This window comes from Desarmillaria tabescens, assembly GCF_030435595.1.
Source record: "Desarmillaria tabescens strain CCBAS 213 chromosome Unknown EV420scaffold_402, whole genome shotgun sequence".
Taxonomy (NCBI): Eukaryota; Fungi; Basidiomycota; class Agaricomycetes; order Agaricales; family Physalacriaceae; genus Desarmillaria; species Desarmillaria tabescens.
In genome coordinates, this window is record NW_026848701.1 from 1 (window position 1) to 14,029 (window position 14,029).

General features: G+C 49.8%; 1 protein-coding gene across 1 annotated transcript; it reads left to right on the forward strand.

Annotated features, from left to right (window-relative positions):
* Positions 1 to 11,866: 11,866 nt before the first annotated feature.
* EV420DRAFT_1711490 (uncharacterized protein) lies at positions 11,867 to 13,417 on the forward strand (the record flags this gene model as incomplete). Its single annotated transcript, XM_060479637.1, has 1 exon — positions 11,867 to 13,417. The coding sequence occupies one exon, from the start codon at positions 11,867 to 11,869 to the stop codon at positions 13,415 to 13,417; it is 1,551 nt and encodes a 516-aa protein (XP_060321310.1).
* Between the last annotated feature and the right edge of the window lie 612 nt (positions 13,418 to 14,029).

Genomic DNA, 14,029 nt, shown 5'->3' on the forward strand with positions numbered 1-14,029 from the left:
AGCTGCCGGTGGAGACCTCTTCTATCAACGCCTTCTTCTTAGTCTCCTTCTCCTTGCCTTTTGTGCTGAGGTCCGGTACCGTCACCTCCCTTGGGCCCAGCTTGCCCTTGGACGCGATATTGGGCGTACCGATGCGACGTGAAAGAAGGAGTCCACTCTGGACCTCAATACGTTGGAGGGCGAGCTCAATAAGAAAGGTCTTCCAGGCGGGGTCGCGCAACACACGCGACTTGAGAGATTTGTTGTAGACACAGTCAATGACTAGGCTGGGTTTCCCAACTGAATGCTGCCTTGAGATTACGTTGACAAGCGAGCTGAGATAGATGCGTACCTTTATCGACGTCGCCCCTCGGCTCGGATACGACGACGGGCACATACCACCCGTCGTCGTCTTCGCCCTGCATCGCCCGCTGGATAACCTCATCACTGGCAGGCGGTGGTGAGGGCACATTCGCATCCCAGGCAATGTTGATGAAGACTTTCATGCCATTGCCGCCGTTCTCCGCGATAGTGGTCGATTTGACGCAAAAGCCTGCCTGGGGGGAGAGAGTTACTCTTTTCGTCGTGGATGGAGAAATCATGGAAATATTTACGTCACGTGCAACGGTGCAATTTCGCATCGATCACGCAGCGCCTGTTTCCGCCCAAAGAAAGCCTTCGAGTCATATTTTCTAGTAAAATTTTCTCTTTCATCGATCGGGTCTACTCGTGCCGATTGAACTTGTACAACAGGCTTTTCGGCACAACAAACCACCGGATCGAACAACACAATAGCCTTAAGTGGAAGCCTAATTGGATCTGGTAAGCAGCTGTACTAGTAAAGAGTCACGGACTCTGCATTCCATCTAAACGGCCTATCACCATCTAGACACGTCAATACACCATGCAGACTGCTGCTATAAAAGACTCCGTCCCTTTCGTTTCAGTAAGTGTCTCCCTTCTTCTCCCTTCATTTCTTTCACCTTTTCTGCCTGCAGCTATTCCCAACACATGTACTGACGTTACCCCCAACCCCGAGCTCGAGGATGATGGCAAAGTACAACAGTACATTCAGGACCGAAGGGTCGTAGGAGTAAGTCATTATCCTTTAACTTAGGTATCTGCCTTCTTACGTGCGTTAGTACGATCCCCTTGTACAACCAGCCTTTTGCGACACGAAATTGTCTCTTCTGCACCAGCCAAAAAAAACCATCGCAGCTGCTCGTTTCACCGCTTGCCAGGATCCTTGCTGGCTCCGACGATCGAATACTCGTCGTCGTTCGGGCCCTGTTCAATTCATTCCGCTGAACAGGCCCTCCAATATGCACTCTTCTCAAGGAACACATTCCCAAGTGGAACAATCTGCATATTGTTATGCGGGCCTACTTGTGAGCTACCACGTCGGGACTGGTTCCAATCTCATCACGGTTCAGCGTAAAAGCCGAGGTCCACGGTGGGCTGGAAAGGCTTGATCAATGACCCGGATATCGATGGCACGTTCAAAATTAACAAAGGCCTGAGAATCGCAAGGCAGCTGTTGTGCGACCTTACGGATATGGGCGTTCCCGTCGGGAGTGAGCTACTTGATACGATCTCACCGCAGTTCATTGCTGATCGTGGGTATTCCTCTTTATGTACTGTTCATCTGATGGAGTGATACATCGCAGTGATCTCCTGGGGCGCTATTGGTGCGCGAACAACGGAATCCCAACTCCACCGAGAGCTCGCTAGTGGTGTTTCTTTCCCTATTGGATTCAAGAATGGGACAGACGGCGGTGTAGGCGTGGCCGTTGATGCTATGCAATCGTCGAGCAATCCACACGCGTTCATGGGTGTGACTGAGCAGGGACTGGCTGCCATCGTCAAAACGAAGGGTAACAAAGACGTGCATGTTATCCTCCGTGGTGGGACTAGTGGTCCCAACTACCAGAAGGAGTATGTGAGAAAAGCGGCTACCGATATCGAGAAGAAGAGAAAAAACGCGTTCGCGAGCATTATGATTGACTGTAGTCGTAAGTCTTTTTTCCCCCACCCTCCTGACCTTGGAACTAAAACTATACTTTTAGATGGAAACTCGCAAAAGAATCACAAAAACCAGCCCATTGTGCTGGAAGACGTGTGCAGACAGCTGGAGGAAGGAGAGAAAAACATCACAGGCGTGATGGTGGAGAGTAATATCAAGGATGGCCGACAGGACGTACCGCCCGAGGGTCCCCAGGGACTGAAGCACGGCGTGAGTATTACGGATGCTTGCGTGGATTGGGAGGCAACAGTGCAGATGCTGGATAGGCTGAGTGAGGCTACTGGCAAGAGGCGGGAGAAGCTCATGAAAGAAGGCCTCGCAAGACCACCGGCGTTTGCGAGTGCGGCTTAGCCCAAGCTGAATTGAAATAGCTGTGTAACACCAGAATCGTATTTGCTTTGATGACTCGTTTCTTTTTTGGCGTTCATGCCTATATCTGGGTCTTGCTGATCATTACAACCGGGTATATTTCGGACCCTGTTACTCGAGTCCGCAGCGCGGTGATGGAGCTACCTAGTCTACGGTATCGGCGTTTCTTATTGAACAGGCCAGTCGCAGAACGCATGTGTAGGTGAGGACAGAAATAGTGAAACGAACGTTCTGAGGCGCCATCAACTAAGCGGTCATCTATGTGCCCTTCCGATACCAGATGAAGCATTTGCATGACCATCCCGGTTCCTGCAATCCGCGATGCGCACATTATCAATGGTAAAGTTCGGGCCATCGAGTTGATATATTACAACTGACTTGTTTATCTTATCAGTGCTGAGATCATAAACTGACGTTGGAACTTTTCTGTCTGGTCGACCCTCGGTGCAAGTTATGATGAATCACTGTTGCCGGAAAGAAAGGTGGTATGTTCCGGGCCGGCGTCCCGGAGACCTTTCCCTTTATACCACGAAACACCACCACCACCACGATGTCAAAGTCCTTAGTCCATCTCAGTTTGATCTGAGTGTCAGCCACCATAGTCGTTGACCAGGACGAATCAGCGTAGATATATTTAGGACATACAGGTTTAGTATTATGTGGCTCCTGGCCGGTGACCCCGCAATGAATATGCACTTGAAGTCTTGCCCAGGGAATATTGCTCTCCCAGCGCTTTTGAAGGTACTTTTGGTTAATATTGTTCATCTTCTGTTAACTATAGCAGACAGAAATCCAAGCCAAAAGACTGTCTGTCTTTGTGCTTCTTCCGAGTTGCATATCGCGTATTAACGGCATTTGACGGCCAGTTCGTAGATGGACATAGCGTCGTGGCTTTGTGGCCTGTCTTGGCTGTAGCTATCCAATTTCTTGAATGTTCTTTCCTATCTATGGGTAACGATGCGAACGTACGTCTTGGTGCAGACATCGTACTACGGAACGCTTTTCCGTTTGCGATAAACTAAATCAAGGTCGACGAACAGAGAGGGCTCTATTCCAGTGCGTCTGCCTTGCTTCTGCACCTTTCCTGGATGGAGTCTACACAATTATGGCAGAGGGGGCCGGGATATGACTCCTTGACCAGCTTTATCTGCAGCACTATCGTAGCACTTTTGGCTGCTGTGCTTCCTTTCAACGCTGGACACAAACGGAACGACGATGAACAGAGGGCTTTGGCTTTGGTCTTCATCCTGTATCACCGACGATCCCTAGGGCTATCTAACGAACCTATCCTTGGTGGATGCTTTGATTATGATTGCATTTTCCACCTCTATGGGGTATCTTAGGCGTGGCTTTCAAGCTATTATCAATTCCTGTAGGTTGGCTTCAGAGTAGGTAGTCGCTGATGACACTTATACTGCTCCTAGTATTAACGTAGTCCGGTTGAGAAGACCTTTCTCATTCATAAACCCGTCACCAATGCACATACTCTTTTTTTCCGGATGTCAGCTCTAACTGAAGATCATGATCGATTTCACTCCAGCGCGTCGAAGTGACGTTTTCCCACATTGTACCGGCCCCGATGTGTTCAAGTGATTTGTTTCAGCAGTGGGTCCTCGCAGAAGTGATGCTCCTTCGCATCTTGACACGCCCTAAAACGAAAGTCTTGCAGCTGGCGATGATCCAGAGCTATCCGACGAACAAATATGTTGACGATTCGGGCAAATCTTCGACTTTCACTGATGAAAGATTAGACAAGTCAATGGATCTCCTCGGCAAGATTGAGTTGTTCAACCGGTACTTTGCTGGGATTGGATGATAGTTGAGGTGTCCCGTACATTGCTTGTATATTTATGACAACTTATTGTCATCAACGAGTTTCTTAGAAGCGTCTTGAACCTGAACTCACGATACTGCTGCCCTGCCCCGGACTAGCAATTGCTAAGGGGTCCAGGTCATCGGGGCGAGAATTCACCAATCGCGTACGGTCGCCTGTATGGGGAGATGCAACTTGACGTTGATAGTGATCCAGATCAAACACGAACTCTCAAACACAGCTGTCGTCGTTGAAAAACAACACAAGTGAAAGACAAAACTACTATGGTGCCAGCGCTGCTACCCCCCCTCACAAATTAGATAACAACCACATGGCTCCGACCCCAAGGCCAGTAGCTGCCATGACTGTAAAAACGGTGCCTACAGCGGAAAGATGGATGCCGGCTGGTCCATCCCAGTTGGTAGGGAGTGTCAAGGCAGTTTGAGGGGCGGTGAGGTTGATCTTGGCAGCAGCGCACGAAGCGGAATAGGCTAGAAGACATTAATTTAAGTAGAAACAATACAGAGAGGTGGCGTACCTGCCAACAATGGCTGACTGCCGGCGCGAGGATCACTGGGGCGGACATTGGCGGCAATTTGAGCAGTATAGATGCACTGCTCGCAGGTGAGGAGGGCTAAGACGGTAGTATTGGAGCAAAGACAGTCGGAGGCAGGGTCAGGAGTGGGGTCCGGCGCTGTAGTGGCTGCCTGGGCAGAGGCAGTGCAATTGGAGATCGCAGTGGATGCATCGTTGCAAAGCGACTGGCAAGAGTCGATTGCCCCAGTGAACGAAAAGTTCAGCAGCTCTGAGGGGGGCAGGGTCGCCAATGCTGGCGTCACAGTTACGTTAAAGCTGAAAGCGAAAACTGAAAGAGGCAAGTGAGAATTGGAAATTAGAGCAAATTATTGTGAAAGAATACCTCGACCAGCGAGAAAGAGCGACAAAAGAATGGAGAGCATGATGAAAAAGAAACTTGGACCTGCAAGGACGACGACGGCGACGATGAGAAAGAGAAAGATGCAGAAGCAACGGTTGTGATGGGAAGCTAAAGGAGGCCAGCACACGTGATCAACGCGTAAATATGGACAAACGTGCTGTGGCTTCGCTTCGTTGATTGCATTCAACACTCAAGACGCGACATTATGGCCCCGTTTTCTGGATCTCTCCAGCCAAAGAAAAAGGCCGACTTGCAACATATCGCCAATTCTCTCGGAATCAGTGATGCTGGCACGAAAGATGAATTGCAGGTCAGCCCTTTATCTAGGCTGATGAGGCATGTACTAATATTCTCGTAGTTACGCATCAAGAAACATCTAGATAACAATCAGGACGTGCTCGAAGGCGACCCTCAGTATGCTGGCCTATATGGTGTCAGGAGTCGTGGAGGAGCCGTCGCTCGGAAGCCAAGTGTCCAACCTCAGTTGCCTAGGTACGCTTCAAAGAAAGAGAAAGAACAGGGCGCTTTGCTCAACGCTTTCAGTAGTTCTCGCCTTGCGCCACCGAAAGAAACGACACCTCCATCACCTCGAAAGCCGGTACCTATGGACCCCATCGTCGAGACCCCGGGAAGGGGAGAAGTCTCCGTGATGCTCAAATCTATCACACCCTTTGCGGCGAAAACTCGGACTGTCGTCGAGCCTCCGACGCCGAGTTCTCTTCCTCCGCTTCCATCGAGCACGGGTTCGATATCAGCCATTGTTTCGGCGCGCAAAGGGCTGAGTGCTATGGTTATTCGCAGAGTGGAAGAAGTAAAGAAGGGGGAGGCGCTTGTTAAGACGAGGTCGTGGATGTCGAACTCGACGAATGTATGGTTGCTGAGCGCGTTGGTCGAGTTTTTCGTGCTGTTGGTGGTTGTCGTGCCGTGGATGTGGACCGCTATTGGTGGCATGGAGGTGCCGTATCCACCGCCAAGTGTACTCCAGAGTCGAGCATTTTGGATGGACATTGGGAGATGGGCAGGCCCCACTGTTGTTGTTCCGGGGCTGCTAGGTTATCTGGTCTCATTCAGGGGACGCGATGGTTTCGATCCGCTGACGGGGTGGGTCGTTCGACTAGCCGGAGTCGTGTTGGCAGAGGAGGCTCGATGGCGTGTGGTCACTGCGAGCGTCGGTGTCGCATTTGCATTTGCAGAAGCGATGCCTGGGCCAGCACCGATCTTGAACGAGAGCCTTCAGCGGCTGACTGCTGGGGATACGGAGAGCGAAGAAGTAGATTGATAATAATAATGTTTTATGTTGTGATATCTATTATATTGATAGCTGTCTGTTGTACATGTATGTATGTATATCTATGCTGATACCCTGTATCGGGCTGAAATAAGTAGGGGTTCTGCATGATGAATCGGAAGCGGCAGTGTCTGGTATGGTTTATAAATGGACAGTTGTTGGCCGTGTTTGGGTGGCGCTGTCAGTCCAGAGAGAAGGACGGGAGTAAGAGGTGGCGGTGTTGACAATGGGAATTGCGCCTGTCGCTGGCAAAACGCGATACCATCATGAGAGAATGATACGACTACGAGCTTGATTGCTGGTTCTAGCTTGTCGTTGTCAGATTTCCAGAGTGTCAACGCGGTGTGAGAGCGTGTAAACAGCGATGACGCGTGAGGCGCCAACCCTCCACTGCAACAACTTGTTAGATGCAGTTGTCAAGCAAGATCAGAGGCATACCGCAAGAATTTTCCTCGTTTCGAAGGACTCTGCGTGAGGTCTGGGTCGCCATCTGTTTGCTCTGTGAGGTTGTGCAGAAATACAGAAGCGAGGTCGGCAGGGTCAGAGCTGAGAATCGAATTGAGGTGATGAAGGCGGCGAGGGGGTGAACTCGAGGCTGGTAGCACGGGAGGTTGGGCCGGCTTGAGCGAAGGGGTTTGTGGTGGTTGGATTGGGGGAGGCGGTGGTTGAAGCGCCTTTAGCTTTGGTGATGGACCGACAACGAAAGCAAACGGGTTAGCTTTTGAGCGTGGCTTTGGAGTTATTGGAGGCGGTGGTGGTACTGTTTCCTTTCTCTTGGACACAGGTTTCGTCGTTTCGAATGCCGACTGGAATCGAGGCGTCGCTGGTTTGCTCTTTGGCTTGATTTCTGGTGTTGCAAACCCGTCTGCACTGGACATGACTCGTCGTCGCTTCACAGGGCGGGGAGAGCTCGTCGACATCGCCGTACCAGTCCAAGGTGATCTGCTGACTAATATTTTCTTTGCCTTTACAGTGACACCCAAGTAATGCTTCGAAATGCCTTTCTGCGATTGCCCGTAATCGCAAGGCATCTCTCTCTGCCATTTCGTCGCTGCTATGCCACAGAAAACATACGAAATATCGCTATTATAGCCCATGGTACGTCCTACCAAGTTCTTCACCAATTTTATCTGACCTTTCTTCAGTCGACCATGGCAAAACTACGCTCGTTGACCAGCTTCTTCGTCAGTCCGGTACCCTTTCTCCCTCTTCCACCGTAGGAACCAATGAGCCTCCCACGGAGCGCGTCATGGACTCGAACGATCTCGAAAAGGAACGCGGTATCACCATTCTATCCAAGTGCACTAGCATCAAATACCGCGATAATCTCATCAATATCGTCGATACGCCTGGTCACGCAGATTTTGGAGGAGAAGTCGAGCGTGTTCTCAGCATGGTTGACGGTGTAGCACTCGTCGTAGATGCTACGGAGGGTCCAATGACACAGACTCGTTTCGTATTGGGCAAGGCATTGGCAGGAGGACTCAAGTCTGTCTTTTCATCTTCTCCTCGTTGCTCTATCTGACTCGTCTAGGTCGTTGGTAGTACTCAATAAGGCTGATCGTCCCACCAGTCGCCCCGCTCAGGTAGAGAGCGACCTCTTCGACCTCTTCGCAACCCTTGGCGCCACCGACGACCAGATGGAGTACCCTGTCGTATATGCCTCTGCAAAGGAGGGATGGGCTACCTTTGACCAGCCTCCGCCAGCCCCGACGAATGGCAACATGGAACCGCTCTTTGATTTGATTCTCTCCCAGGTCCCGCCCCCAACACATCTCTCTTCAGACGATCCCTTCTCTATGCTCACCGTTCAAATAGAAAGCGATTCATATGTTGGAATGCTATACCTAGGACGCATACAATCGGGTCAGCTGCGCGTAGGTGACACGCTCTGGGCGCTTGATGCAGAAGGCAACAAAGTTGGGGATGGAAAAGTCAAAAAGATTTTCTCTCGTGCTGGCCTGGAGAGGGTAGAGCGTGATGTTGCAGCTGCAGGCGAGATTGTCTCTATTGCTGGTATCAAAATTCAGGCAGGTATCGGCGGCGTCAACGTCAGTCTGGTTAGCCCAGGAGACGACGTCAAGCCTCTCAAGACAACTCCCATCGACCCTCCGACCATCTCCGTCCGTATCTACCCTAATGACAGTCCAGTCGCTGGAAAGGAGGGCAGCAAGTTGACCAGCCAGGTTATTCGTGAACGTCTGCTGCGCGAGGCCGAGACTAATGTTGCTCTACGCGTTCTACCTGGCGCCACAGCCGAGTCGTTGGAACTCCGTGGTCGTGGCGTTTTGCATCTTGGCGTCCTCTTTGAGACGCTTCGTCGTGAAGGCTTCGAGTTTACGATTGGCCCGCCCAAAGCTGTTATGATCCCTGATCCTGATAATCCCGGCCAGAAACTTGAACCTATCGAGGATTGCGTTATAATCGTCAAGGAGGAATGGGCGGGTACAGTCATCCAGAAGCTCACAATGCGGAAGGGCGAGATGAAAAACTACGAGCCGGCAGAGCCTGGGTTCATGAGGATTGAGATGGAGGTGCCTGCTCGCGGTCTACTTGGATATATGGCTGGGGAATTTAAAAATGATGTCCATGGCGAGGGGTGAGGGCTACCACCATTTCTGTTCTTCGTTTCGCTGAACCTGTTGTATACAGCACTCTGAACCACATATTCAAAGGCTACATGCCTTACAAGGGCACTATTGACACTGGACGCAACGGCTCTCTGATTTCCATGTCCCTAGGCGAGTCCTCCGCCTACGCCATTGCGCCTCTGCAAGCTCGTGGAATCATGTTCATTCACCCGACCACGAACGTCTATCCGGGTATGGTTATTGGCGAGTGTTCCAAGGCATCAGATCTATATGTGAACCCTTGCGAGAAGAAGAAGCTTACCAACATTCGAGCGGCAGGCGCGGACGAGAAGCTTGTCATTGCGAGTCCGAGAATCATGTCCCTTGAGGAGAGTATTGCGTATATGGCTGATGATGAACTTGTAGAGGTTACCCCCAAGGCTATACGTCTGAGAAAGGCTATCTTGGATCAGAAGAAGCGGATGAGGGGAGCCAAGTAAAAAGTATTACAATAGACTACCTAATGACACCCACCTCATCACGGAATATCTCCATAGGAGTGAAGCGATGACACGAACTACGAGACAGGTAGGACCTGGAAAGTATTGGCTCCATTTGTGCGCACCCGAAAATACCATAAAAAAGATGTAAAAATACACAAAAGAAGAGAAGGCATCGCTAATTATTGACCCATCTCGTTTCACCTTGCGCAACAGGACATTTATGGTTGCCCAGTGTCTTGGCCATGGAGAAAAACCGCCCACATGCCTCGCACGAAAACTCGCAGACCTTGTTGTGCTTCGCCACTTCGTGTCTGAGCCGGTCGTGTTGCCTAGAGAACCGCTCCCCGCAACCGAGCGTGCATACGAACGATACACGAGGCTTGGGTTTGTGTGCCTGCATATGTACTTTGAGCGTATACTGGCTTGTAAAACGCCTCTGGCATCCGGGGATGAGGCATGGGTGGCGGCGGCGTGTGGAAGCATTGTCTTGAGAAGATGGCGAAGTCTTAATATTAGACTTGTTGATGGTCGGTGGAGCTCGGAGTTGGGGGGAGGAAAACTGCTCGGGGAAACGGGGTGGAAGCTGCGGTTCTTGAGATTGTTGTTGTTCACGCTGCTTTTGTTGCTGATGCAGGGAACGTCCGAATTGAATATCAAACACGTTCGGACAGTCGTCTGATATTGAAGGCGAGGAGAAGAGCACTGCAAGAACTCGATGAGAAAGGTGATATGATCCCAGTGCAAATTACTAGACTCACGGTCTGGAGTCATCTCAGAGGACAGTGAGACGAAGGGAGACCACCCTCCCGTTTCGTTAGGAGAGAAGAATGGCGAAACAGCGGACATTGAGTATTCCTGGACCCAAGAAGAGGGCTCTACATCTTGTGATGAGACAGGTGATTTGCAAATGTGAAGCAGAGACACACTGTTGACATCGCATGGCGCTTGGGCCGTGCTAATGCAGGGAGGAAAGGGAAGGTGTAAGGGGGCTACACAAGAGAGCGATGAGACGGTGCGAAGCAAAAATGAGCCACGACACGTACTCGTAGCAATGGGCTTGGCGGGGTGGTGGCCCGTGGAAGTAGAAGCGCCGTACTGGTCGATGTAGCCTAAAAGATAGTTGGAGAAGGTATAAAATGTCTTGTAAGGAGATGGACCTTCAGGCAAAAGATGACTGTCGGTGGATGCGACTCGATAGGGTGTATATTTCTCGGATACGACGCCCGTCGCGTATGGGTATTCTGTTAACTCAATATTAGACGAGTTGACGAGCTGAAGACGCGAGTAATATACCCAAGCGGTTGTATGTCGACATAATAAATAGCTCTGGAATGACTACGGCGATTTGGACAATCAGTGGGAGTTGAAGAATTCTCGTTCAGCGCGACCAAGGTCAGCGTTAAAGGCAAAGACAGAATGAATGCCGGGGTGACACTTATATACCTTGATGTCAAATTTAATTTCGACTCCAACCAGAGGCTGTGCTTCCCTCTGATTGGCTCATTCAGGGCCCGACTCACGAAGGCGAAAGGAAATCGACGCCTCGGACTGCATATGAACAGTTGTCTACTCGCGAAGGCATACGGAGAGGCTTCCTCTTTCTTCCACAACAGAACTCGGTATTGGCGACAGTGGGCGATTGTGAAGTTGCGTACCCTTTACCTGGACTCGGAGCATGGGTGCAACTAGGTGCGAAACTCGATGCTATACATGAGGGCGCTGACACTGACGACGAGTTGCCCGGTAAGGGAATTAGGCATTGAATTCAAAAACTCCGGTCAGTAGCAACTGCTAGCCTAATCTTCTTCCACGCAGGTGTGTACTTAGTCGTGCTCCTTTGATCAATACTCATTTTTTCGCAGAACACAATGGCAAACGCTAGCGCTCAGCCTTGGCCGAAATTCTTAATGAACTCCTTTCTTTCCGCCATTGATAACAGCACCACTGATGAGAGTGCTTTCTATGGTCCTGTAACGAGCCGGCCTTTGGCCCGGTCCTTACCCTTCATTTCTCCCCCTCGTCGCTCCACACGCTCCACCATTCTCGACGCATTCGATAGGATCTATTTGATATTAGCTAGTAGTATATAAGAGCTATGTACTGCTGTAGTAGCTCGGGTTTTTTGCAACGACCAGCCTTTACACCTGTCACACACTGCATGAAACTCCTTCGTGAGAGTACGTGACTTTCGCCACCCTCTCATATTTTTGACAGCTCCATTGGCTGTTTCTCTGCTTATTTCTATATCTCTCTCTCAACTACATCTGCGCTTTTTTTCTTTAAATCTCTTTCTCTCTCTCTCTTCGTCGATCTCTGGAAAACTGAGGCTTGATCACCCAAGGCCACTCCGATTTCGACACTGTATCTTCTGTATACCTATTAGGATGTCTCGTTACGCCTTGCGCAGCTGCCGCAACACTGTTGCAACAGGGCCAGCCTTGCCAAGGGTGGAGAGTCCTTTATCCGAGTTATCTGGTGAGCTGTCCCCAGATATCTGTAATACTAAAATCCCGGCAGAATCCAGCACTGCGAGTGCTCAGGGCTCTGCTCCTGGTCTGGCTGCGAGCCGTGTTCCAGCGTCTGGCAACGCCGTGCTGAGGAACCCTCCTTCTGCTCATGTACAAGCGGAGGAGGAGAAATCATCTCCTTCTGACTCGGAGGATGATGAGGATGTCAGTTCCCAAGGGAATCTGACTGCTGCGGGTATTTCAAAGAAGAATTTGTCTCGTAGTAATGTAGAATATGATGATGAATCTGATACATCTAGTTCTAGTAGTAGCATGGAATCCAAGAAAGCATCTAGTAAGACTGATGCTGAGGAACCTACTCCCCTTCAACCAGCAAGGCCTGCAAGGCTTCGTCATACTCAGAGTCTGGATGACCTGAGTAGGAATGCAGTTCGCTTTAAGGAGCAGCATAAAGCAAAGAAGCTCACCAAGGAACAAGCTTCTACAGTTAGGGCTGCAGAACGTAATCTGACTGCCGAGCAGCGAGAAATCCTGGCAAAACATCAGGATAAGGTTGCTCAGAAGCAGGCTCGCAACCCACCTGAAACCCATAATGCAACACCAGGCCCAAGCTCATATATTGCAAAGGGAAAATTTGCCGATCATAACCAGGAAGTTGATGATTCAGAATTGGACATTGAGGCTCAACGTGAGGCGCTCAAGAACTGGAACCAGGTCCGTGATGAGATCCAGGAATCACTTGATGGTCATCAGGATGAACCTGAACCTGAAATGCACCATGAGGATGGATTCGCAAAGGTCAGAAAGTCTTCTAAGCGGACTAAAGCTTCTGGCAAGTCCAAGGCTTTGCGAACTAAGAAACTGGTTGGTAAGACTGGCCGGTATGATGTTCTCGAGGTTGAGGAAACTTCTGATGAAGATCCTGAGGATACTGAACTGAAAAAATATCAGAAAAAGCCTACAAAATCAAAGAAAAGGACTTCTAAGAAGAAGAATGTTCATAATCTTGAGCCGCTGGCAAGCGCGTTTGATCGTTGGATGGAAGAGGTGGTTCAGGGCAAGTCCAGAGCACCCTTAAGCAGTCATCATGGGAGCTGGCATGGCTCTACTTGTCCAACAGATCAGCTTCCAGCTGATAGCTTCTTAGCCAATGTTCTAACAGTTGGTAAATCTAAGAAGAAAGCCTCACCGGAACGTAAACGGAAGCTCAATAGGAAGAAGAATGAGAAATGGAAGAGCAAGCAGCATGCTAGCTTCTCCGATTCAGATCCTTCAAGCTCTGATTCCTCTTCTAGTGATGATTCGGATTCAGATTCAAGCTATTCATACTCTTCTCCATCTGATAGTGATCCCTCGGATTCAGACTCGAGCTCTTCAGACTCAAGTAGTGACTCACCATCAGAATCAGGCTCTTCAGAAGCTTCAGACTCATCTTGTGATAGTCGCCATCATTGCCGCCACTGCTGAAGGCATGGATCTCATCATCATCATGGCCACCACCATAGAAGGCATAGATCTAGTCAGAAACAGATTATTAAGCCAATCCCTCCTACTCCGTATGATGGTACTGCAGACAGCAAGAAGTTCCACTGCTTCACAATGGAAATGACTCAGTTCTGTAAAGAAGGTCAGGTCCCCAGAGACGAACAAGTATTCTTGATGTCACATTACCTGAAGGGTAAAGCCCTCTCCTTTTTCATCCAAAAGGTTTCTAAGAATCACGTGGAATGGACATTATTGGACTTCTTACATGGAATGTTCAATGCTTGTTTCCCCCTGAATTATTGTAGTCAGCAACGTGATAAAATAAAGAGGTGCTATCAAAATGATTGTACTGTTTTGAAATACGTTTACGAGCTTAAAACCTTGTATGGACTTGTTGGTGTCACTAGCAAGTGAGAACATGTCATCAAACTTTGGGATGGATTCCGCAAAGAGATGCAACATGAACTACATCGTGCGAAACTGAATAAAGAAGTTCACAGTTGGCATCACATTGTTGAAGAAGCTGAACTAATTGAGATGGCTGATCTTGAAGCTGCACCTCGCACCAAGGAGAAGAAGCCATCACAAGGTGGT